Source organism: Schistocerca nitens, chromosome 5 (assembly GCF_023898315.1).
Source record: "Schistocerca nitens isolate TAMUIC-IGC-003100 chromosome 5, iqSchNite1.1, whole genome shotgun sequence".
Classification (NCBI taxonomy): Eukaryota; Metazoa; Arthropoda; class Insecta; order Orthoptera; family Acrididae; genus Schistocerca; species Schistocerca nitens.
The window spans coordinates 330152191-330176007 of record NC_064618.1 but is presented as its reverse complement, the minus strand read 5'-3'; the positions used below and the strand labels follow the sequence as shown (position 1 = coordinate 330176007).

The 23817-nt window shown below is 39.2% G+C and overlaps 1 protein-coding gene across 1 annotated transcript in view; it reads right to left on the bottom strand.

The window, feature by feature from the left end:
* Positions 1-1980: 1980 nt before the first annotated feature.
* Positions 1981-23817, bottom strand: part of LOC126259340 (very-long-chain enoyl-CoA reductase) — a 66583-nt gene continuing 44746 nt past the window's right edge. Inside the window, exons 4-6 of the mRNA XM_049956049.1 lie at positions 15330-15546; positions 4385-4577; positions 1981-3060 (exon numbers count right to left, since the gene is read on the bottom strand). Of these exons, the coding sequence (XP_049812006.1) occupies positions 2933-3060; positions 4385-4577; positions 15330-15546 (538 nt within the window). The 3' untranslated portion in view covers positions 1981-2932. The remainder of the gene's footprint in view (positions 3061-4384; positions 4578-15329; positions 15547-23817) is intronic.

Sequence of the window (23817 nt, the reverse complement as noted above, 5' to 3'; positions counted from 1 at the left end):
CTCAACACAAAAACGATAGCCATGGAGGAGCAAAGTTGAAGCAATTGTGCTTGAGAATTTTAAGTAGTCCAAAATCAAAGCACTATTGCATAAACGAACAAGATTTCACAGGGTTGGGAACTGGATCGACAGCTTTCTGAATAATAGATTTACTGTAGCAAAGGACTGATCGTCTTCAGTATATGAAACCACGAGGGACCGTGGTGTAGCTGGCGTTATTCCGTTTATGTTTAGTAGAGATTGACCATGAAGAAGATTATTGGTTTATTGCGAGAAAATCCTCCATGATTGCCAGCGTATCTGATGGTGTCCTCCTTGCCAGCGCTTTCGTTCGGTAAGTCACATCATCTTTGTTTTTAGATATATTTCCCATGTGGAATGTGGAATGTTTCCCTCTATATATATGATGTGACTTACCGAACGAAAGCGCTGGCAGGTCGATAGATACACAAACAAACACAAACACACACACAAAATTCAAGCTTTCGCAACAAACTGTTGCCTCATCAGGAAAGAGGGGAAGGAGAGGGAAAGACGAAAGGATGTGGGTTTTAAGGGAGAGGGTAAGGAGTCATTCCAATCCCGGGAGCGGAAAGACTTACCTTAGGGGGGAAAAAAGGACAGGTATACACTCGCGCGCGCACACACACACACATATCCATCCACACATATACAGACACAAGCAGACATATTTGAAAACTCAAAACTTTAAGTATGTCTGCTTGTGTCTGTATATGTGTGGATGGATGTGTGTGTGTGTGTGCGCGCGCGAGTGTATACCTGTCCTTTTTTCCCCCCCTAAGGTAAGTCTTTCCGCTCCCGGGATTGCAATGACTCCTTACCCTCTCCCTTAAAACCCACATCCTTTCGTCTTTCCCTCTCCTTCCCTCTTTCCTGATGAGGCAACAGTTTGTTGCGAAAGCTTGAATTTTGTGTGTATGTTTGTGTGTCTATCGACCTGCCAGCACTTTCGTTTGGTAAGTCACATCATCTTTGTTTTTAGATATATTTTCCCACGTGGAATGTTTCCCTCTATTATATATAAAGTATCTGTAACAATGATGTCAAACTCAGTGGATGACTTTTTGTATTCTGGGTAACAAACAGGAACTGAATGGACATTAAAAGACAATCAGAAGAGTAAAATTGGTCAAGAGTGCTTTTGGTGTGCCTTAAACAGAAATTTGCCATTAATATGCTACTGATACACTGACTTACAATGTAAAATCCATTTAAAAACAGAGCTTTTCAATGTGCATTTGGAAGCTCTATGCTGGGAACTAATATAAGAGACAGGAAAACAAAGGGTCAGTCTAATAATTATCATCATAATAAAATGAAGAGGAAACAAGAAATCTCAACGCTTCACAAAGTCTCGTGATTTGTAATTCTTTTAGGCTCTTAGAATGAGATTTTTACTCTGCAGCAGAGTGTGCGCTGATATGAAACTCCCTGGCAGATTAAAACTGTGTGCCGGACCGAGACTCGAACTCGGGACCTTTGCCTTTCGCAGGCAAGTGCTCAAGTTGGTAGAGCAGTTGCCCGCGAAAGACGAAGGTCCCGAGTTCGAGTCTCGGTCCAGCACACAGATTTAATCTGCCAGGAAGTTTCTTTTAGGCTCTTACTATACACACATAACAATAGTAAAGATGGGCTCAGCTACTGACATGTTACACACTATACCCCAACGGAATAAAATTTTGAACTGTATAAACATTATTCCATAAACTGAATAAGTGTGTGTGTGTGTGTGTGTGTGTGTGTGTGTGTGTGTGTGTGTGTTTTCTTTGGTTCTAATGCAAATGATGTAGAGCGAGTAGTAGCCCTCCTTTATTTTTCTGGTATTTCGTGTTGTTGGCAGTGTGACCATTTATGAAACTTGCATGACAGTGTGATTTAGGAAATGATCGACTATGTAATCTCTTCTATGTAAATCAATCTGTTCACCTGGACTGATTCAAAAGAACTTCAACAAATGGGAATTCTGAATGCAGTTTTATTTATATAAACAAGCACAGGATTCCCTACATATAACAATTACAATGCAGAATAGACAGTATACTACAGATTCTGTAGATAATGTTTTATTCAAGACAGCTACTGAGAAATGTATGTGACACACAGCATCCTGCTCTTTGGGGAATGTTTAACTAAGCATTTTTAAAGTAATTAATGTTTTTCCCTTAATTTTTTTGAAACAACATACAGTACCACCAAATAACACTACAAATAATTTGTTAATAAATGCTTAGCTAGTCTCACTAGTTGTTTCACAAAAAGAAAAACATCTGTAAAGTCTGTCACTATACTAGTAAGATGGTAGCTACAGAAGAGGAGTGGGATGGAGTAGAGTACAAGACAAATTTTGATACAAGGATAGACAGAACATACAACACAGATATTATATTTTTACACTGTGGAAATTAAGATAGAATGCCTGTTCTGCACTGAGAAGATAACTGCTATTTAGAATACAATTATGATATATTCTGCAACCCAAATTTGTTAAAGGCTACCATCACATTTATCCAGATGATCTGATCAACCTACCACAATTGTTAGTTTTTTTCAATGGTTCATAAAAATATAGAATACACTGCAAGTTCTACGAACAACACAAACAAAGATAAACACACAAAACCTGTGAAGTCGAAAGTAGTTTTAAACTACTGTATGTAAGATCTTTGATCAGTAGCTACAAGAATGTGATAAACACAGTGACATTAAGATTATTTTACATATACAACACATTAGGAAACTGTTCCCAGACATTGAACTACAACCAACAATATATTTATTTGTACTGATATTGTTACAAGTCATGTTAAAAAAACACACACACATAACCAAAACCAAAACAACTATCCACTAATGTGGAATGATAGAACACATTTCTTCTGATGGTTAATCCCAGTCATTGATAATTTTTTCCTCAAATAAGGAAAGGCAAGATTGCTTTACGATTTCGAGGATAGTTGCTGAAGTCTTTTTTGTAAGCTCTGTGCTTCCCAATAGCCCAGACAGACATCTGGTACAGACCAGCAAGAGCAAAAATTCCAGCTGCAACAAAAAAAGCAGAATTCATTTTCTTTTTGAATACTTTACACATTTTCAATATAAGTCAACTGAAGAAATTTTAAACAGTAATTAATAGATGCCCAGAACAGAGAAGTTTCAACCAGTAATAACGTTTCAGTCAGAAATAAAATACTCCAGTGCAAGAAATTCTAACTATTTTAAAGATCCTTTTATTTTTCTAACTCACCTTTTAAGATAACATATTGAGTTGCAGGCATGCACAACAAAAAGTCCGTTACGCACAGAGACACACACCAGAATGCCACTTTCCAAGAAGGCTTTGGTCAAAAAGCTTAGTGTGTAACAATTTTTTTCTTTTTGCCTGTCTGCAACTCCATGTGTCATCTTAACAGTGAATAGGAATCTATTCATTTCATAATTGTTGATATGGACCTTCCATTGTTGCATTACTATCACAATTTTTGGACATAAATGAGCAATTTTTACATTTCAAAACAATGTAGCATCAATAACCATAATTAAGTTGCTAATGCTATGATATTTATGAAGGACTTTTACGCAAACGTACCAGTTTCCAGACAATCTCAGCACACATTAAAGCAGATAGTTCTCTAGTGTGCTGCATATTTCAAACTCTAAATTCTTGAATATCTGTCACTACCTTAGTGGTGAAGACACTGATGAATATCAACCGGGTTTACCATTTAGCATATTCAAGCCTTTTAATATTTAAGCTATGCGCACTACAAGTATCATTGCTGTCCATAATTAACAAATCCATGTACTGACAATGGTCAAATGGCATGCTGATTTTATTTATACTGCCAACTATAATAACAGTGCTGCTAAGTGTCACATTCAGTATAAAACACATATTTCACAATGAAAACACATTTCTTCAAATAACTATTGATCTGTGACCAGAACCAGTAGCACAGCGGAGACAGCTAAGTGACTTCTACACGGACCACTGTTCTGCGCTGTTTACATTCGGCCTTCTGTACTGCTTAAGACTTTACAAAATCTATCATTAGCATGTTCGATGTTGCCGAATTCTAGTTTTCAGTACTATAATGTCTAATCCCAATTTTAATTTGGCTGCCATAATGCTCATATTGTATGCCTCTGATACTATGATATACAAATAAACCAACTACTGCTTTTTGTACTATTATATATTTTCTATCAAAGTTAAATAAAAAATAAATAAAAATGCAACATCATAACTGTTCCAAGAATGGGGGGGAAATTCACACACACGGAAAGCACAGTATGCAACATGTTGTTTTAAGCATTTCAGTTTTACTTTGTTTGATACTTACTACATCACTAGCAACCATCTTACCTGGTAAACAACTGGTCATAACAGAAAATGCAAACCAACTTCCAAATTCATATGTATAATTTGGGCAAGACACTAAATTGAACAGTGTCGTGAAAGGATTGCCTGTGGCAACTGGAATTTTTCTGATTGTTGTGCCTGGTGGCCGAAGGTTCCGTAAAGCCACATGAATGCTCAGATTACCAAGTTCACAAACCTGGAAACAGAAAGAGAGAGAATTACATACATATAACTGATGGCACACCAATTTCTTCAATTGTTCTCAACTATATTTGTTTGATGAGAATGCCAAGGGGATGTATTGTACCCAAACAGCAGCATGGCCACAATGAACCAAAGTTTATTCTTCTCCCACATATCAGTAACAACAGGTGACAATAGAGAGACATACATAGAAACAATCTAGATACTGATACAAGCAGTTGCTGATAAGTACAAACACAATATAAGTTTAAGTGCCTGCTGTGCTGAGATCATAACGAGGAGAGCTCCTCTAGACAGCACAGTGGATGAAGTGCCGCATGCACAAGTCATGTGGTCCACCACAGGCAGCCTCTGATGGTCGGCCCACGCAGATGCCCGTGGGTGGAATATTCGAAGTGTAACGCACTTGTGATCTGGTGCTGTGGGCACGTCTCTGAAGTATTACGTACAGGGTTATAGCATCCCTTCCCCTTGGTAAGAGGGTGGTGTCCAGATGTGGGCACTGGGTTGACTGTTTAAACATCCATGGCCTCAGCAGGGGACACTGCAGGTGATGACAGCGGTGGCGGAAGGAGATTCTGTGCTAGCCATCTACTCAGTTGGGGGCACTGGTGTTGAAGGCACTGGTGTTGAAGGCACTGGTCCAGGTGTCAGAGGAATCGCCAGTGGCAGCAAGGCACTGCGGGAAGGCCCAGCAGCTTCAGCTGGAGGGGCTGCAACCCTCAGGAGAGGCAGAAGGTGGAAACACCCACAAAGAGGGCGCGCCTGCTTGTGCAGTAGGGATGCCCCACGAGGCCGAGATAGTGACTAATGAAGGAGGAGGACTGGTGGAAATGTGGCCCTCGCTGTGGCATGAGGATGCAGCTGTTTGTGGTGGTGTGCCACCGGCCCATAACTGGTGCATACAATACAGAGGCAGTGGCCTTGGCAGCTGTGGACAGTGTCTGGAATCTACTTAGTTTGGCAGACTGCAAGGCTAGGAACAAACCATGCTGAGGGTTGAGCCAACTGAGTTGGTGGGGTGGCATGAACACATGCAGGAGGGTGCAAGGCTTGGCTGGTGACCGTGGAGCATTTTCCCACTGGCATAAATCTGTAACAGGGTGTATAGGTGGGCAAGGAAAAATAAATTCTGGATTATTCCCAGTTAAAAATGAATTTTCTCCTGGGTGAAAACACACTTTTTCAGTGTTAAGTGACAGAATACTTTCCCTCGGAACTGAAAAGTTGTCAATACTTTGAATGGCTATGGTTTTATACACTGGCGTAGAATTTCTCAGCACTTCAGAAAACTAAACTCACAGAACTTCGCCCGATTTAAAACCAATGGATTTTTGTGCATGGAGGTGGATGAAAGACTTAATTTATGAGGACAAAGTCAATACACATGAGTAGTGGTGTCGGCCGGGTATATTCCCAGTGGGAGGGAACTTATAAAATGGGAATATTGCCAGGAATATCTCTTTGGTCCAGGAAGATTCCCAAAAATTGGGAATTTATGAAAATTTTTAGATTTTGAATGTTTTAACACTTATTAACAGTTAGAGAACCTTAAATCTAGGTTGTTGTTGTTGTCTTCAGTCCTGAAACTGGTCTGATGCAGCTCTCCATGCTACTCTATCCTGTGCAAGCTTGTTCATCTCCCAGTACTTACTGCAACCTACATCCTTCTGAATCTGTTTAGTGTATTCATCTCTTGGTGTCCCTATACGATTTTTACCCTCCACACTGCCCTCCAATGCTAAATTTGTGATCCCTTGATGCCTCAGAACATGCCCTACTAACCGGTCCCTTCTTCTTGTCAAGTTGTGCCACAAACTTCTCTTCTCCCCAATCCTATTCAATACCTCCTCCTTAGTTATGTGATCTACCCATCTAATCTTCAGCATTCTTCTGTAGCACCACATTTCGAAAGCTTCTACTCTCTTCCTGTCCAAACTATTTATCGTCCATGTTTCACTTCCATACATGGCTACACTCCATACAAATACTTTCAGAAATGAATTCCTGACACTTAAATCTATACTCAATGTTAACAAATTCCTCTTCTTCAGAAATGCTTTCCTTGCCATTCCCAGTCTACATTTTATATCCTCTCTACTTTGACCATCATCAGTTATTTTCCTCCCAAAATAGCAAAACTCCTTTACTACTTTAAGCATCTCATTTCCTAATTGAATTCCCTCAGCATCACCCAATTTAATTTGGCTACATTCCATGATCCTCGTTTTGCTTTTGCTGATGTTCATCTTATATCCTCCTTTCAAGACACTATCCATCCCGTTCAACTGCTCTTCCAAGTCCTTTGCCGTCTCTGAGGTTCGCCAATGACATTGTAATTGTGTCAAAGTTTTTATTTCTTCTCCATGGATTTTAATTCCTACTCCGAATTTTTCTTTTGTTTCCTTTACTGCTTGCTCAATATACAGATTGAATAACATCAGGGAGAGGCAACAACCCTGTCTCACTCCCTTCCCAACCACTGCTTCCCCTTCATGTCCCTCGACACTCATAACTGCCATCTGGTTACTGTACAAATTGTAAATAGCCTTTCGCTCCCTGTATTTTACCCCAGCCACCTTCAGAATTTGAAAGAGAGTATTCCAGTCAACATTGTCAAAAGCTTTCTCTAAATCTACAAATGCTAGAAAAGTAGGTTTGCTTTTCCTTAATGTTTCTTCTAAGATAAGGCGTAAGGTCAGTACTGCCTCACGTGTTCCAACATTTCTACGTAATCCAAACTGATCTAGGTTTACTAAGTAAATTCATCCATTTTAATCCAAGATTTATCATTCCATGCATTAATTTCCTTGCAAATTCCATGCAAAACATCATTTACCGTAAGTCTGGTGGAAAAAATAATTAAAATTTTCACTAAGCCATTTTTTGGCTAGTTGTAACCCCCTATTTCTCTGAATGAAACCTAAGCTTACAAAATATTTCTCTGGAGGTGTAATTCTCAACTGGCCATGATCTGAAGTATTTTTTGATTTTTCCAAACGAATGACTAGAGGTGCTTCACTTTCAGAATTCAAAAACTCATTTCCTGTGATGAATTATGATTTATAAATTTATTTTCCAAAAATATCGTTTTCACTTTCACTTTTAGAATTGTTAATTAATATTTTAACATGTTCTATGTGAATAAAATCACTTATTTTCAAATAAATCATAAATCTCAGCTGTAATTTTTCGCCAAAATGCCATTTTCAGTGACTAATGTTTACAAAATTCGCACGAATTTAAAAGAAACTTTTTAGCCTAAAATATCCCTAACTTCAACTGGAAACTTAAAAAATTGAATAAACAAAATTCCAAGTGTATTTTAGTTACTCATTAGATGGCGTACCAATATTATAAACTTTTTTTTTCTTTCTTTCTTTTTTTTTTAAATGTTGATTATTTCGATGTTGGCAGTTCTAGGGCTAATTCTTTGATATTTAAAACACTGAAAACCAAAAAAATTGTTTATTTCTAACAAAGAGATTAAGTCCAGATCCATATAAACCTGAACATAAAACCTATCCAAATATTTTATTTATAATTTAAAATAAGTAGAAGTGCTCAAATAAAAAGAAGTATTAAAATAAAAAAAGCTAATTACGTTGATTATAACCATGGTTTATGAGGTGGAATCCAAAATTTTCAGGACTGGTGCTACCATCTGGAAAGGAGTAGTAATATATGTTTGCACTGCTAGGTGGCGAGGGCTGCATATCTGATGAGTCAGCGTGCAGAGTGGCATTCAGCTGGGAGTATGTGGTTCATGTCCACAGTGATTTCCGTATACTCTGTTTGGTGTGTGGTGATTTTACGACGGATCCACAAACAGAACTGTGCACGTGTATCAAATTTTGGGTGAATCTCAGGAAAAAAAACTACGGAGACTCTCGCAATGATTCAACAAGTGTTTGGGGGACAGAACGTAAGCCGTAAGCATGTGAGAGTGGCATGCTTGGTTCAGGGTTGGTTTAAGATGACGCTCACACTGGAAGGCCCATTAGTCGCACAGTGCCAGACACTGTTGCCAAACTTCAACAATTGGTTCCTGTGAATCAAAGTCTAACCATTCAAGACATTGCGGATGAAGTGGGTATTGGTTATGGGACATGTCAACAAATGTTGACTGATGAATTGGGCATGCATTGTGTCACCGCAAAATTTGTGCCAAGGATCTTGACTGCCGATCAGAAGGCACAGTGTGTTTAAGTGTGCATGGACCTTAGTCAGACCACATCTGATGATCCAACCTTCTTGTCACGGGTTATCACCAATGACGAGAGCTGGATTTACAGTTATGACCCAGAGACAAAGCAACAATCGTCCCAGTGGAACAGCCCAGGTTCTCCAAGACCGAAAAAAAGCGAGACATGTGAAGAGCGTGATCATCGTTTTCTTTGATACCAAGGGAATCATGCACAAAGAATTCGTCCCACTCAACCAAACAGTGAATTCCACGTACTACTGCGACGTTTTGTGACGGCTCCGTGAAGAAAACGTGCAGCGACGACGGCACAAACTTTGGTGTCTAGGGAACTGGCTGCTGCATCATGACAACGTGCCCTGTCACACGTCCTTGTTCACCAGGACCTTTTTTGGAAAAAACAACATGGGGGTTGTACCCCACCCACTGTACTCGCCAGATCTGGCACCTTGTGACTTCGCGCTATTTCCAAAACTGAAACTCAAGTTCAAAGGCCATCGGTTCAACACTAGAGAGGATTCAAGAAGCATCGCTGGCAGTGATAACCACCCTCAAAGAACAGCACTTCCAGAAAACGTTTGAGCAGTGGCAGAAGAGCTGGGACCAGTGTGTACATGCGGATGGGAACTACTTCGAGGGTGATGGTGACTATTAGTCCAAAGATAAGGTATTCAACAGATAGCAGCACCAGTCCCGAAAATTTTGGATAGCACCTTGTAGGTCTTAAGGGTAATTTAATTACAATGAACTGTAATTGGGAAATTTCATTCTTAGAAGACAAAAGAGGGAAATTTCCCCCCCACCCAAAAAAAAAAAAAAAAAAAAAAAAAAAAAAAAAAAAAAAAAAACTGCATCATTGCAGCTTTCAGAGAGAGTCATATTGTTTTTTTTTTTTTTTTCTTCAGTTGACAGTTGTGTTTGCAAGTTAAAGAACCAGTTTCATTACAACTTTGTGTGAGATTAGAGTGGGAAATTGTAACGTTTAAGTGACAAGTGACTCAAATACCTGTGAGTAGGCCGCTTCCTATTTTGTTCATTATTGTGTTTTTATTCATTGTTACAAAATGGTCAAGGAAGAACGGACAGTTTTGGACCTCTTTTTACAGCCCAAATTTATCAAGAGGAATAACTGCATTTTTTGATCACATGGATAACCAAACAAATATAATTTCAAATCGTTTAAGGCCTACTATTCTTTGGTATGAAAATGGACATTTATAGTAGTCTTTTTTGTATCTTATTATACTGTAGGTCTAAATTGTTTTTATGGTGTTGAATAGTAAGAATGTTGTATGTATTTCATTGTATTAAGAAGGCAAATTACGAAAGTAGTTTGTGTAAAGCGGAAGTAGTTTGTGTACACTGTAGGTGTAGTTGTGATATACCGATTATTTTCTTCATAATTTTTACTCGGGATTGGAAATAAAGCAAAAAGTACTGTTATGTTTACCCCATTTCTCAATAGTAATAAAAACTTTTTAGGTGGCACAAGTTAATAGTTTTTATTCTTTGTTGTGCCTTTAGTAAATTGTTCATTATCATTAATAATTTTTTGGCAGGAGATGCTAAACCAATCCTTTGGAGAGCTTGCAATCGAACAAAGTGGTCCTCCAAAAACTGGCCATCATCAATGAAAAGGCTGATCTAGACCCATGCATTAAAAGAAAACTACTAGACGATGCTGTGTTTTGGATTAGAATAGAAAAAATGATAAATCTGCTGAAACTAATTGTTTATCTTATCACATCCACTGAATCAAATGACCCACAAATACATAGAGTGGCCAGGAAATTAAATAAACTAGAGCAAAGTATGAAGGAAAACTTACCAACATCATCCACGCAAAAATCAGAAGAAAAGACAGTCATGGAGAAGGTCATCGACAGAAAAAATTTGGGATTCAACCAATCCATCTTGCAGCATTTAGGCTGGACCCTAAAATGCAGGGAAGTTTGCTCAACCCTACGGAACTACTAGACACCATAGGTTTTGTTTGTGATTGTGTTCAGCATATGGGTTTGGACGTCTTAAAAGTAAGAGGAAGTTTAGCCGACTACAGAGACAACGAAGGCTTATTTTCAAGAAAGTTTCTTTGGGAAGGGATGGACGATAAGGATAAAATTATCAGGCCTCTATTATGGTGGATGAGGTTGAGAAGTACCTGCAACTTGGCACATCTAGCCATAAGAATAGTGGGCGCACCAGTAACTTCAGCTGCCACAGAGCTTACATTTAGTACATTTTCTTGGTTGCATTCCAAGAAAAGAAACCGTATTTCTTCTGAGTGAGAGGCGAATCTGACATTTCTTTCTTACAACTGGAAGCTCTTGAATGCTCCACCTCCAAAAGAGAAGAAGAAAGAAACAAGCAAGCACGCAGAAGACAACCCAGAGGAAACAGGAGGACAGGAAGAAGATGATGAAATCCTTGAGATTGAAGAAGATGATGAGATCAAGTCAAGTGACTGTAACAGTAACAATTTTTTTTTTTGGGGGGGGGGGGGGGGGGAGGGAATGTAGAAGAAGGAGGAGGAGGAGGATCAAGAGGATTTAATGGACATTGAGAGTGACAGTGTCTAGGGAACCTGAAAAATGATTGAATATGGAAAGTAAAGATGCTGTATTAAACCTTTTGCCTTTTAGTAGTTTTAATTTTATTTTTATAAGATTTTACATTCTGGTTCTTTTCTGATGTTTTTATTCAATTACAATATTTTTTGAACATACAAGTGTGTTCATGTTTTTTTAAAATCACATAATACCACACTGACCTATTAATTTGAGCAATTTAATTTTTAAAATTATAAATTCCCAGGAATTTTATTTAATTAAAAATTTATCTTAAAATATATTTCAGCTTTTGAGTTTGATTTTACCATATAATTACTGCTTTTACCTATTAATAGTTTTTTGAGCTATCTTGCTAATTAATCATAAATTCCCAGGAATTTATGAATTTTGGAAATATTGCCGGCAATGTTCCCTGGGAATATTTCTTCGGTTTTAAATTCCCGGGAATTTTACAACACTAAGAACAACCCTGTGAAACTGGAACGAACAACGAAATCTGTTTATACACGTGCAACTAAATGCATTGAAGTCGGTGGAGACATTTTTGAACATTTATTGTTAAATACATTGAGCTTTCTTTTTTCTGGTTTAACATGAATTCACATGTGCTAGGGTATTAATAAAAGCAGATTACCTGACACATTCATACACTATTACCATCATTTTTCCAAAATTAAATTCTCTACCACTTCTGTTGTAAACTTTGTGCAATTGTCTGTAATTTACAAAAACAAATTGAGCTAAGTCATTAATAAATTAAAAATTTTATGAAATTATGTCTTTGCTTCTCTGGATGTTCTGGGAAACTACTGCAAATCCACGTCTGGAATATATTTTATTAGTTTCATCAGGTCAAAAAAGAAAAGAAAAAAAAATGGATATCATGCTTTACTTTAACCTCATACAGTTCTGCGATGGCTTAAAATTAGTGAAGTTGCTAAATTTCAGGCCCCGCGTGTTTGCCCAACTCAGTGAAACTAAACACTTTTGATGTGTTCCAAATTTGGCGGCACTGGTTGCACGAGTATTGAGTTTGTGTATGTCACAGAGTGTGGACAAACTGAAATATGAAGTGCGGAATGGAAAATAATGTTCGCTTTCCGAATATCTATGCTTTGCACAGACGTTTGTGGGATTTCAGTGATGCTGATTAAAAAAAAAAAATAAGCAACATATTGCTGCCCCCGAGATCGTCATGTGCGATCAGAACATAAATGGACAATACCTGAGCTGCAGGGTACAATTTATTGAATTAGGAGTACATATACAACTTAATTAAGAAAATACAACCTAGTACAATTCTGGCTGTGGAAATGGTCTCGTCTACAAGACTAAAATCCTATCATTTGAGTTGACCTACTCTTTTTTATGGAATAGTGTTGACACGAGAGAAGGATACACAAATCAAGAAGCTGCATTCTTTAATCAATATTCATCTCTTTAAAATGTCACAGCACATATATTTGAATTTTGAAATATTGCCACTGTGCAGATCTATCTTCAAGACAATAGTTTGCAACCCATTCTCTTCTTAATGCAGCCTGCTCTGAACAATTATTGCTGTTAATGTTGATAATTATTACTGGTAATTAATGTTAATAATTCTTGTTGTTAATGGAAAGTGTCATCAACTAAAACTGCATCTTCTAGCATTCAGAGTGTTCTCAATTGTCATGCACGCAATGTGATATGTAATTTCAGTTCTAACAACAGTGCTTCATGCACTACAGTATCTTTCCCTTATCGCATAATTAACTCCATTAAGAAGAAACTTTAATAGTTCTGGTGTCATTCTAAGATAATTAAAAGACCTTCTTGGGTCTTCATTACAAATTATTTGCACAAGGTTGCTGAGCAACCGAGCTGACGTTTTCATCCCGCCACAAATTGAAACACGTTTCTTATTTTTTTGTTACGCACTGGTTCCACACAACGAGCTTTCGCTCCATCACAACTTGAGCAACGTGCAGCTGCCAAAACTTTCATTTAAGACAACTCAGGAACCCACAAAACAATGTAACTGAAATGCATACTTGTGTCGCTGTGTCTACAGTCATACATGAAACCATCTGCATGTAACTCTTTCTACGCAATGAGTGGCGCAACCCGATGTCGTCGTGTCAACTAGGCTTAATGCTTTTGAAACCACCATTCGCAATGTTTTCCTGCGACCTGTTAAAAATAGGTTCGTTTCATCAGTTGCCAGAGAGCACCAGATAACATGCGTCACCAAACTTGCACAGCTACGATGACCAAGGGAGCCCATATGTTCATACGTGTAAAACTTTATAAAGATCTTACTTTATGTCATAAAAGAAAAAAAAATCAGAGGGTACTCCAAGAGCATCAGAATTTCGTGAACCATATTAAAATGTATAATTTGGCTTATAGTGCACATTGGTATGTCCAGATTCCCAATGAAGTAGGTCTCGACGTGATATTAAGCTTTTCAGTGTGGTTTTCGGAATGTAAATTTTCTTGGAGTACCAGTACTGTTTTACCTCATGTTTGGTTCTTTATTATGGCATAATGCCATGTGTACTAGAAGATGAAAACATGCACTTTAAATCTTTCCAAAATTCATAAATTCTTGGGAATTTATGATTAATTAGCAAGATAGCTCAAAAAACTGTTAATAGGCAAAAGCAGTAATTATATGGTAAAATCAAAGCTGTGAATGTTATTTCCATAGACTACTTCTGAAGTAAAATTCACCTCATCCTGCAGAGAAGTATACAAAAGATAACCTCTTGCAACAAGTGAGATGGAGGCTTCAACCTGACAAACAAGTTTTCTCCATTTTTGAGGTGATAAAGAGGAACATGTGGCATGCCACTGTCATGCCGATATTAGGTGGTACAAAAACTGTCATATATAAATCTTGCTTAATTCCTTCTAACTGTCTGATGTCAGATGTAATCTTTCTAATTGTTGAAAAAAGAATTTAGAATAAAATATTTGATTTCGTAATGGACAAATTGTTTTCAAATCCTTGTCATCCTTCCATACACAAAATTGGCACTTCTTATACTAGTACCCTCTCTGCAGAGTTTCACCATACTTTGACAACTGCCTTTTTCATGTGTCACTGTTACATGTGACAAAATTTTGGTACCTGTAATGAACATTTCAAAAAACTGTTCTAGTTCTTTTTGCTTCAATGTGGAATTTCAATCATGTGTACCTGGAAACAGCAGTATACAGGTACCATGTCTCTCAGCCACGTAAAGCGGCTTGTCCTGTTGCAATAACCAATGGCAAACTGATGCTGACAAATGGGGCAGGCTGCTCCACATATTCAATACAGAATTTAGCAAACACTCATCAAGTCATGTATCCCTTCTTTCTAGCATTTTGAACTGGTTCCACAGTCAGTTCTATTTCTGCATTGTGATGTTTTTGGGGATGTAGTTCTGAAGACAGAATGTAGTGTTTGCAATTCAGTGGTGTTAGGTAAGGTGTTCACATGGAATAAAAATTTCTTCATTGGCTGACTCGATGGAGGACCAAAATTTTCAAAGATTTTTTGACAGTTCAGCATATAAAGTCTGGCTGTTTCCTCCACACACCTTTGTAGTGTAACTGTCATTACATCTTGCTGGACATTCAGGTTTTGTTTCTCAACTAGGAATTTAGTTGTATGCAGCTCTCACTGTTACAATAAAATAATCTAATATTGGTACTGAACCATGCTGGGTCTTCACCATACCTTATGCAGCTCTCACTGTTACAATAAAATAATCTAATATTGGTACTGAACCATGCTGGGTCTTCACCATACCTATCTATCTTAACAACCAGGAAGGTGGAAATAAAGAAAAATACATTCTCTTGCAGTATGCTTGATAAATGAACGATTAAGATGTTGGAGCAGATAGAGAAGCATACAAAAGTCTAAATTGCAAAGTGAGGGGCTGTTTCTCACTTTCTAAAATATGTCACAAGTAATCACTAAAATCTCACTACTTACCAAGAAAACAGCTAATGATGAATAAATCTGGATATTGCTTGGAGCAGTATACAGTGGGTGATTGATATGATATGCAACATATGCAGCAAAACCCCAATAATATGTGCAGTTCTTGAACAAGTTACGTAGGGGCATAGTAGAATGAGAGAACCGATGTACAAATATGGTTTCCAGCAGCCTTTTGACATAATGTAGAGACCAGCATGCTGCTGCAATACTGAAAAAAAAAAAAATTAATATTTACACATTGAGTTTCATAGATATCACCAAAAATTAAAATACTGAAGGGCTCTGGATCACTTAGCCAAACTAAATTCAACATAGTAAAACTTGTAGGAAAGTGTATACTGTGCAAAAGGCTACCATTTTCAATAATGTTACATAGTTAAGGTTTCTCTTACAGATAGCATATCACTTACAATAACTTACTTCATTAATACTGTTTCTTTAAACTTTCTGAGGTTTTGTGGAATAATATTTGTTTGCCTATGCAGGTTTTTGAACATTGTTATTACACCCTACTGCAGATTAAACAGATCTTTCATCATTCATGATGCCCTTATTTCTTTATGTACAGTGTCCTCTGCTATTCCTATTTGGTATAGATGACACACATTCGGAAAATATTTTGATGGGTTGCAAGGGAGTGTTGGAAGCAATGTCTTTTGTAGACTGACTGACTAGTTTTTAAGTATTCTACCCATGAACTGAACGCTACCATCTGCCTTACCTGTAACAATACCTATGAGTATTTCATTTCTAATCCACATAAAATGTTACATACGGATATTTGTTGCGAGTGAAATGATTACAGTTTTAACCCACTGATATTGTAGCCTGGTAGTAGTTTTTTTTTTTTTTTTTTTAAATTGGGGGGGGGGGGAGGAGGGGAGGTGTGTGTGTGTGTGTGTGTGTGTGTGTGTGTGTGTGTGTGTGTGTGCACGCGCGTGTTTGGGGGGGGGGGGGGGGGGGGGGGAAGCACAGCTTTGTATTTCTCAACATTTAAAGCACGTGGGAAATCTTTGCACTACTGTAAAATTTTATGAAGCCGGGGAAAGCTATAATTGTTGGTGAAAGACAAAACAGCTGTCCATCATTGCCACAGACAATAAAAACTGCAAATTCATCAACAATTTGATTCAAAATGATTGGTGGTTCACTGAAAAGCGTATCTCAAACCACACTGGAATATCCAAGGGAAGTGTCAACTATGTACAACTAGAATTCTGTAAAATCTGTGCACCAAAGGTAAGTACTACACTGTATTTCAGGAAAGAACAAAAAAATTCAACTGGAATGCTTCAAGCAACTTTTGCAAAGCTACCATGACAAAGGACATGATGTCAATTAGAATGATGTGACAAGGGCTGAGTGTGATTCGGTATTTAGTTTTTGAATCTCTGTGTGTTAATCTAATTTACAAAGACACAGTTTTTTCATTTTCATTAGTGTCTACTGTAGATTTGCACAGCGTGTGTCAATAGCTTTCTGTCTGTGTAGTGTAGTTTTCCGCCATCTTTAGTACAGACAGGGACTGTGATTGTAGCGTGCGGATGCAAGCTGATTTGGTGGTGACACTTTGCTCTCAGCTCCAGCCTGTGTTGGCTTTGGTTACATAGCTTGAGGCCACAGTGGATGGACATGAATTTTGTGGGCTGACCGTGGGGATCCAACAGACGCTCAGCATGACCCACATGTCTGCCAGTCAGCCCACACTGGTGGCCAGCCCAGTTACTGCATGCATTGAGGTTGACCCCACACCCGTGGTTGGGTGAGAGATCATCTCAGCACGTAGCAGACTAAGCTATCTGTGGCTGACAATGTCCCTCGGCCACATGAAGTTGCTTGTCCTGTTTCATAGAAAACCTCTCAGCCTGCAGGATCCAGACAGGCACACAGGTGGGATTATCTATTGCTGGAAGCTCCACTGTTATGTGTTATGGGTGACCACACACCAAGGAGGGTAAGAAAGCCACTGTGCACTCCGGGTGCATATGAGGTGGAGTCCAGATGTGGAATTGGACGTTACAGATGCCATGAAGGACACAGGGTGCAGCCAATTTCAGGTGGTGGCTCATTTTGATACCAGTGGTGTGTGTCACTTTGGATTGGAAGAGATTTTCTCAGGTTTTGAACAGTATCTGAAGTGGTAAAGGCTGCTAGTTGTCCCCGCAAGATGAAAGCAGAGCTGACCATTTGCAGCACAGTCAACAGGACCTATTGCGGACCCCTGGTACAAACTTGAATGGATGGTCTGAATCAGGGGCTGCAGATTCCGCAACTTGCACCAAAGCTTGTACTAAATACGTCAAGAGTCCATTGCACATAGAGGTAGCTACATAGGCAGTGGGTGTTGTGTGGTGTGTACTGGGTGGTCTCTTAGGTTAGACTGCCTTGGGAAACACAAAAAGGTCTTCAGTCTTAATGGGTGCAGGTCGAACAGAGGAAGGATATACAGGGTGTTACAAAAAGGTACGGCCAAACTTTCAGGAAACATTCCTCACACACAAAGAAAAGATGTTATGTGGACATGTGTCCAGAAACGCTTAATTTCCATGTTAGAGCTCATTTTAGTTTCGTCAGTATGTACTGTACTTCCTCGATTCACCGCCAGTTGGCCCAATTGAAGGAAGGTAATGTTGACTTCAGTGCTTGTGTTGACATGCGACTCATTGCTCTACAGTACTAGCATCATCAACAGGTTAGTGTTCATCACGAACGTGGTTTTGCAGTCAGTGCAATGTTTACAAATGCGGAGTTGGCAGATGCCCATTTGATGTATGGATTAGCACGAGGCAATAGCCATGGCGTGGTACGTTTGTATCGAGACAGATTTTCAGAACGAAGGTGTCCCGAAAGGAAGACGTTTGAAGCAATTGATCGGCGTCTTAGGGAGCACGGAACATACCGGCCTTTGACTCGCGACTGGGGAAGACCTAGAACGACGGGACACCTGCAATGGACGAGGCAATTCTTCGTGCAGTTGACGATAACCCTAATGTCAGCGTCAGAGAAGTTGCTGCTGTACAAGGTAACGTTGACCACGTCACTATGGAGAGTGCTACGGGAGAACCAGTTGTTTCCGTACCATGTACAGCGTGTGCAGGCACTACCAGCAGCTGATTGGCCTCCACGGGTACACTTCTGCGAATGGTTCATCCAACAATGTGTCAATCCTCATTTCAGTGCAAATGTTCTCTTTATGGATGAGGCTTCATTCCAACGTGATCAAATTTAAAATTTTCACTATCAACATGTGTGGGCTGACGAGAATCCGCACGCAATTGTGCAATCACATCATCAACACAGATTTTCTGTGAACATTTGGGCAGGCATTGTTGGTGATGTCTTGATTGGGCCCCATATTCTTCCACCTACGCTCAATGGAGCATGTTATCATGATTTCTTACGGGATACTCTACCTGTGCTGCTAGAACATGTGCCTTTACAAGTACGACACAACATGGGGTTCATGCACGATGGAGCTCCTGCACATTTCAGTCGAAGTGTTTGTATGCTTCTCAACAACAGATCCGGTGACCGATGGATTGGTAGTGGCGGACCAATTCCATGGCCTACACGCTCTCCTGACCTCAATCTCTTGACTTTCATTTATGGGGGCATTTGAAAGCTCTTGTCTACGCAACCCCAGTACCAAATGTAGAGACTCTTCGTGCTCGTATTGTGGACGGCTGTGATACAATACGCCATTCTCCAGGGCTGCATCAGCGCATCAGGGATTCCATGCAATGGAGGGTGGATGCATGTATCCTCGCTAATGGAGGACATTTTGAGGATTTCCTGTAACAAAGTGTTTGAAGTCACGCTGGTACGTTCTGTTGCTGTGTGTTTCCATTCCATGATTAATGTGATTTGAAGAGAAGTAATAAAATGAGCTCTAACGTGGAAAGTAAGCGTTTCCGGACACATGTCCACATAACGTATTTTCTTTCTTCGTGTGTGAGGAATGTTTCCTGAAAGTTCTGTCTTCTCTTCAGGTGAATTGGTTCCTGGGGGGAGGGGGGGGGGGGGGGGGGAGAGAGAGAATCTTGACTGCGTCCCGAGATGCTCATGGAGTCTATGTGACTAATTGTCTGGTAAAAGTGCAACAGTAATACCCTAAATCACTTCCACTGTTGAGTTTGAACATATTAAGCTATGTTTCCCTAGCTGTGGCAAATTCCCACAACATACTGTGTAAAATGCGCCCCCTACTCGCACAATGCCAACATACCAAACTGTTCCTATGGTGTGGGTAACACAATGCCACTGGGGGCTCTACTTGCAGGAAATACTTATGGCCTTCAGGAGGAATACGTCCCACACATCACAGTGATTTGCTTGGTTGGAGGAGCTAGTAAGTCTGAGCAGTAGCAACTACTAGACAATAACTGGAGTATTTGTTTTGTGCACACAAGCAGCAAGAGAATAGGTAATTGTTCCAATCCTATTACTGAAACATTCGCCAGATATGTCAGCTGACCACTTCTCTGCTCTATAGCATGAACTGCTTACTGAATTTGTATCTGAAAGGAATATTTTATCGAACATGGCTGACACTGAGTTGAGAAACTAAACGTAAAAGGAGTTAATTTGGGCAGAAAAATGAATGAAAAATGTAAGAAGAAATGCCTTTGATTCTGTCTGATGTAATACTTTTGTAAATATATTTGTACTGAACCTTTAGCCAGTGTTGTAATGAGTTGGATGTTGTTGTTATCACGATCAGTACTGTGAACAACGATTAAGTTGGTCAGTGAATCCATCAACTCTGGTGTAACTGCCAGCACCTACCAACAGTACCATGTTGTCCTTTGTCAGGTCATTAATTTCTGATATTGTGTGTGTTACACAAGGCACTGGGAACTGGCATTCCTCTACAACAAGCAACTGTTGTTACTAAAATGTTTGATGCTCATTCTTCTTCATAATTTAAGAAGATCTGTGTGACTGCTTTGCACTTCCTGAGTATTCTTCACAATTAAACAGTCTTCCTCCTCTTCCCTAGCTTCCATGTACTTTCAGAGTGCCAAAATTAACAAGTTCTTATATCAATCACTGCACTGCATGTTTTGCCTTTACTCCTGCTGTCGCACTGCACTTTAACAACAAGATGTTCCTCATAGCATGCTGGAGCTCGCGTCGCGTCAATGAACCACACAATATTGCCTCATCTAGGGGAAACTGTGTGACCCTCGAACTTCCAGCAAAATGTAAAAATAAATTCAAATCTTTACAAGACTTTTTCTCACTTTGATCCCCCACAGAAAATGTGAAGGAAAACGGTTTGCTGCTTACTACATTCTGACGTTGATTTGCAAAAAATTCCTTGCCATGTGACATTTTAATTTATTATCTAACTGTCAGCAGCTCTATTGGCCAGAAAGTGTGCACACATTATCAACATGAACTACTGCAACTAACTATAAAATTATGTTGTTGTACGACACATATTTTAGGAGATATGTTGTGATAAATATTGAGTAGCGTGAAAAACCAAATTTAAAAAAGTTTAAATATTTCTCTATTTCAATAGCACAAAATTTTCACTGAAGATTTTTCTCTTATCACTATCGTGTACAGTTGTCTAAGTATAAGAAGAGTCACTTTCATTTTTTACATTCTGACATGCATTGCCTCAAGGCCTCGGAAAACATTTCACATAGCAGCCCTTGGGCCACACTGGACAGCGAAAGACGCAGGTGTACTCCACAGCATGCACCGACAAATTTCCTCACCTTGCAAAATATAGCTTTTGAGGCAGCCTAGTGCCAATAATCTTGCAACAGGACAATCCTTGCCTACACACCTTGCACGGAACTGAAGAGGCTCCATGAAACCTAAGTTTGAAATGGCTCCATAACCTCCTTACTCCCTCGACGTTGCGATCTTTATTTTTTTCCTCTACTCAAGACAGACCTCAAGCGTAATCATTACACCTGGATGATGAGCTGAAGGCAGTTGTCAAGAGCTTGACTTAAGAAAAGTTGGAAGAAAGTTTGTGCTGGAATGTTACCTTTTCATACGTTGGGAGAAATAGGGTAGACCGAACGGTAACCGTGTGAAAAAATTAATATAATTTTAAAGCTTAAGAATTTTTTAAATGTACTTTTTGCCCAATCTTTCTAGCTGTTTTGTTCATGTCCTACAAGTATGTGTGCATTTCTTTTCAGCCTACCCTCATATGATTACGAAGCCCGAATTTAACTACTGTAGCACTGCAGAGGTGAGTGCTATTACTGTCAGTGTGTCACATAGCATACTGGAATCTTCTCATCTGTTATGCCTTTTCTATTCCCAATAATAACCAATTTTTTTCTTATTTTCAATACATTTATCTATTGGCAAATGACACAAAAACCTCTATATCTTATTTAGATTAATTTCTCTTGAATTTTATTATTCAGACTTATTTTCATTGTTCTGTTTATGTTGATATAATCAGTTTTCACTAGGACACTCATAATTTGGAAATATTAAGTGATTTTAGTACTACAGTCTGCAACCCCCACCCCCAATAACCATGGACCTTGCCGTTGGTGGGGAGGCTTGCGTGCCTCAGCGATACAGATAGCCGTACCGTAGGTACAACCACAACGGAGGGGTATCTGTTGAGAGGCCAAACAAACATGTGGTTCCTGAAGAGGGGCAGCAGCCTTTTCAGTAGTTGCAGGGGCAACAGTCTGGATGATTGACTGATCTGGCCTTGTAACAATAACCAAAACGGCCTTGCTGTGCTGGTACTGCGAACGGCTGAAAGCAAGGGGAAACTACGGCCGTAATTTTTCCCGAGGGCATGCAGCTTTACTGTATGATTAAATGATGATGGCGTCCTCTTGGGTAAAATATTCCGGAGGTAAAATAGTCCCCCATTCGGATCTCCGGGCGGGGACTACTCAAGAGAATGTCGTTATCAGGAGAAAGAAAACTGGCATTCTATGGATCGGAGCGTGGAATGTCAGATCCCTTAATCGGGCAGGTAGGTTAGAAAATTTAAAAAGGGAAATGGAGAGGTTAAAGTTAGATATAGTGGGAATTAGTGAAGTTCAGTGGCAGGAGGAAGAAGACTTCTGGTCAGGTGACTACAGGGTTATCAAAACAAAGTCAAATAGGGGTAATGCAGGAGTAGGTTTAATAATGAATAGGAAAATAGGAATGCTGGTAAGCTACTACAAACAGCATAGTGAACGCATTATTGTGGCCAAGATAGATACGAAGCCCACACCTACTACAGTAGTACAAGTTTATATGCCAACTAGCTTTGCAGATGACGAAGAAATTGAAGAAATGTATGATGAAATAAAAGAAATTATTCAGATAGTGAAGGGAGACGAAAATTTAATAGTCATGGGTGACTGGAATTCGAGTGTAGGAAAAGGGAGAGAAGGAAACGTAGTAGGTGAATATGGATTGGGGCTAAGAAATGAAACAGGAAGCCGTCTGGTAGAATTTTGCACAGAGCACAACTTAATCATAGCTAACACTTGGTTTAAGAATCATGATAGAAGGTTGTATACATGGAAGAACCCTGGAGATACTAAAAGGTATCAGATAGATTATATAATGGTAAGACAGAGATTTAGGAACCAGGTTTAAATTATAAGACATTTCCAGGGGCAAATGTGGACTCCGACCGCAATCTATTGGTTATGAACTGCAGATTGAAACTGAAGAAACTGCAAAAAGGTGGGAATTTAAGCAGATGGGACCTGGATAAACTGAAAGAACCAGAGGTTGTACAGAGTTTCAGGGAGAGCATAAGGGAACAATTGACAGGAATGGGGAAAGAAATACAATAGAAGAGGAATGGGTAGCTCTGAGGGATGAAGTAGTGAAGGCAGCAGAGGATCAAATAGGTAAAAAGACGAGGGCTAGTAGAAATCCTTGGGTAACAGAAGAAATATTGAATTTAATTGATGAAAGGAGAAAATATAAAAATGCAGTAAATGAAGCAGGCCAAAAGGAATACAAAAGTCACAAAAATGAGATCGACAGGAAGTGCAAAATGGCTAAGCAGGGATGGCTAGAGGACAAATACAAGGATGTAGAGGCTTTTCTCACTAGGGGTAAGATAGATACTGCCTACAGGAAAATTAAAGAGACCTTTGGAGATAAGAGAACCACTTGTATGAACATCAAGAGCTCAGATGGAAACCCAGTTCTAAGCAAAGAAGGGAAAGCAGAAAGGTGGAAGGAGTATATAGAGGATCTATACAAGGGCGATGCACTTGAGGACAATATTATGGAAATGGAAGAGGATGTAGATGAAGATGAAATGGGAGATAAGATACTGCGTGAAGAGTTTGACAGAGCACTGAAAGACCTGAGTCGAAACAAGGCCCCCCGGAGTAGACAACATTCCATTGGAACTACTGACGGCCTTGGGAGAGCCAGTCCTGACAAAACTCTACCATCTGGTGAGCAAGATGTATGAAACAGGTGAAATACCCTCAGACTTCAAGAAGAATATAATAATTCCAATCCCAAA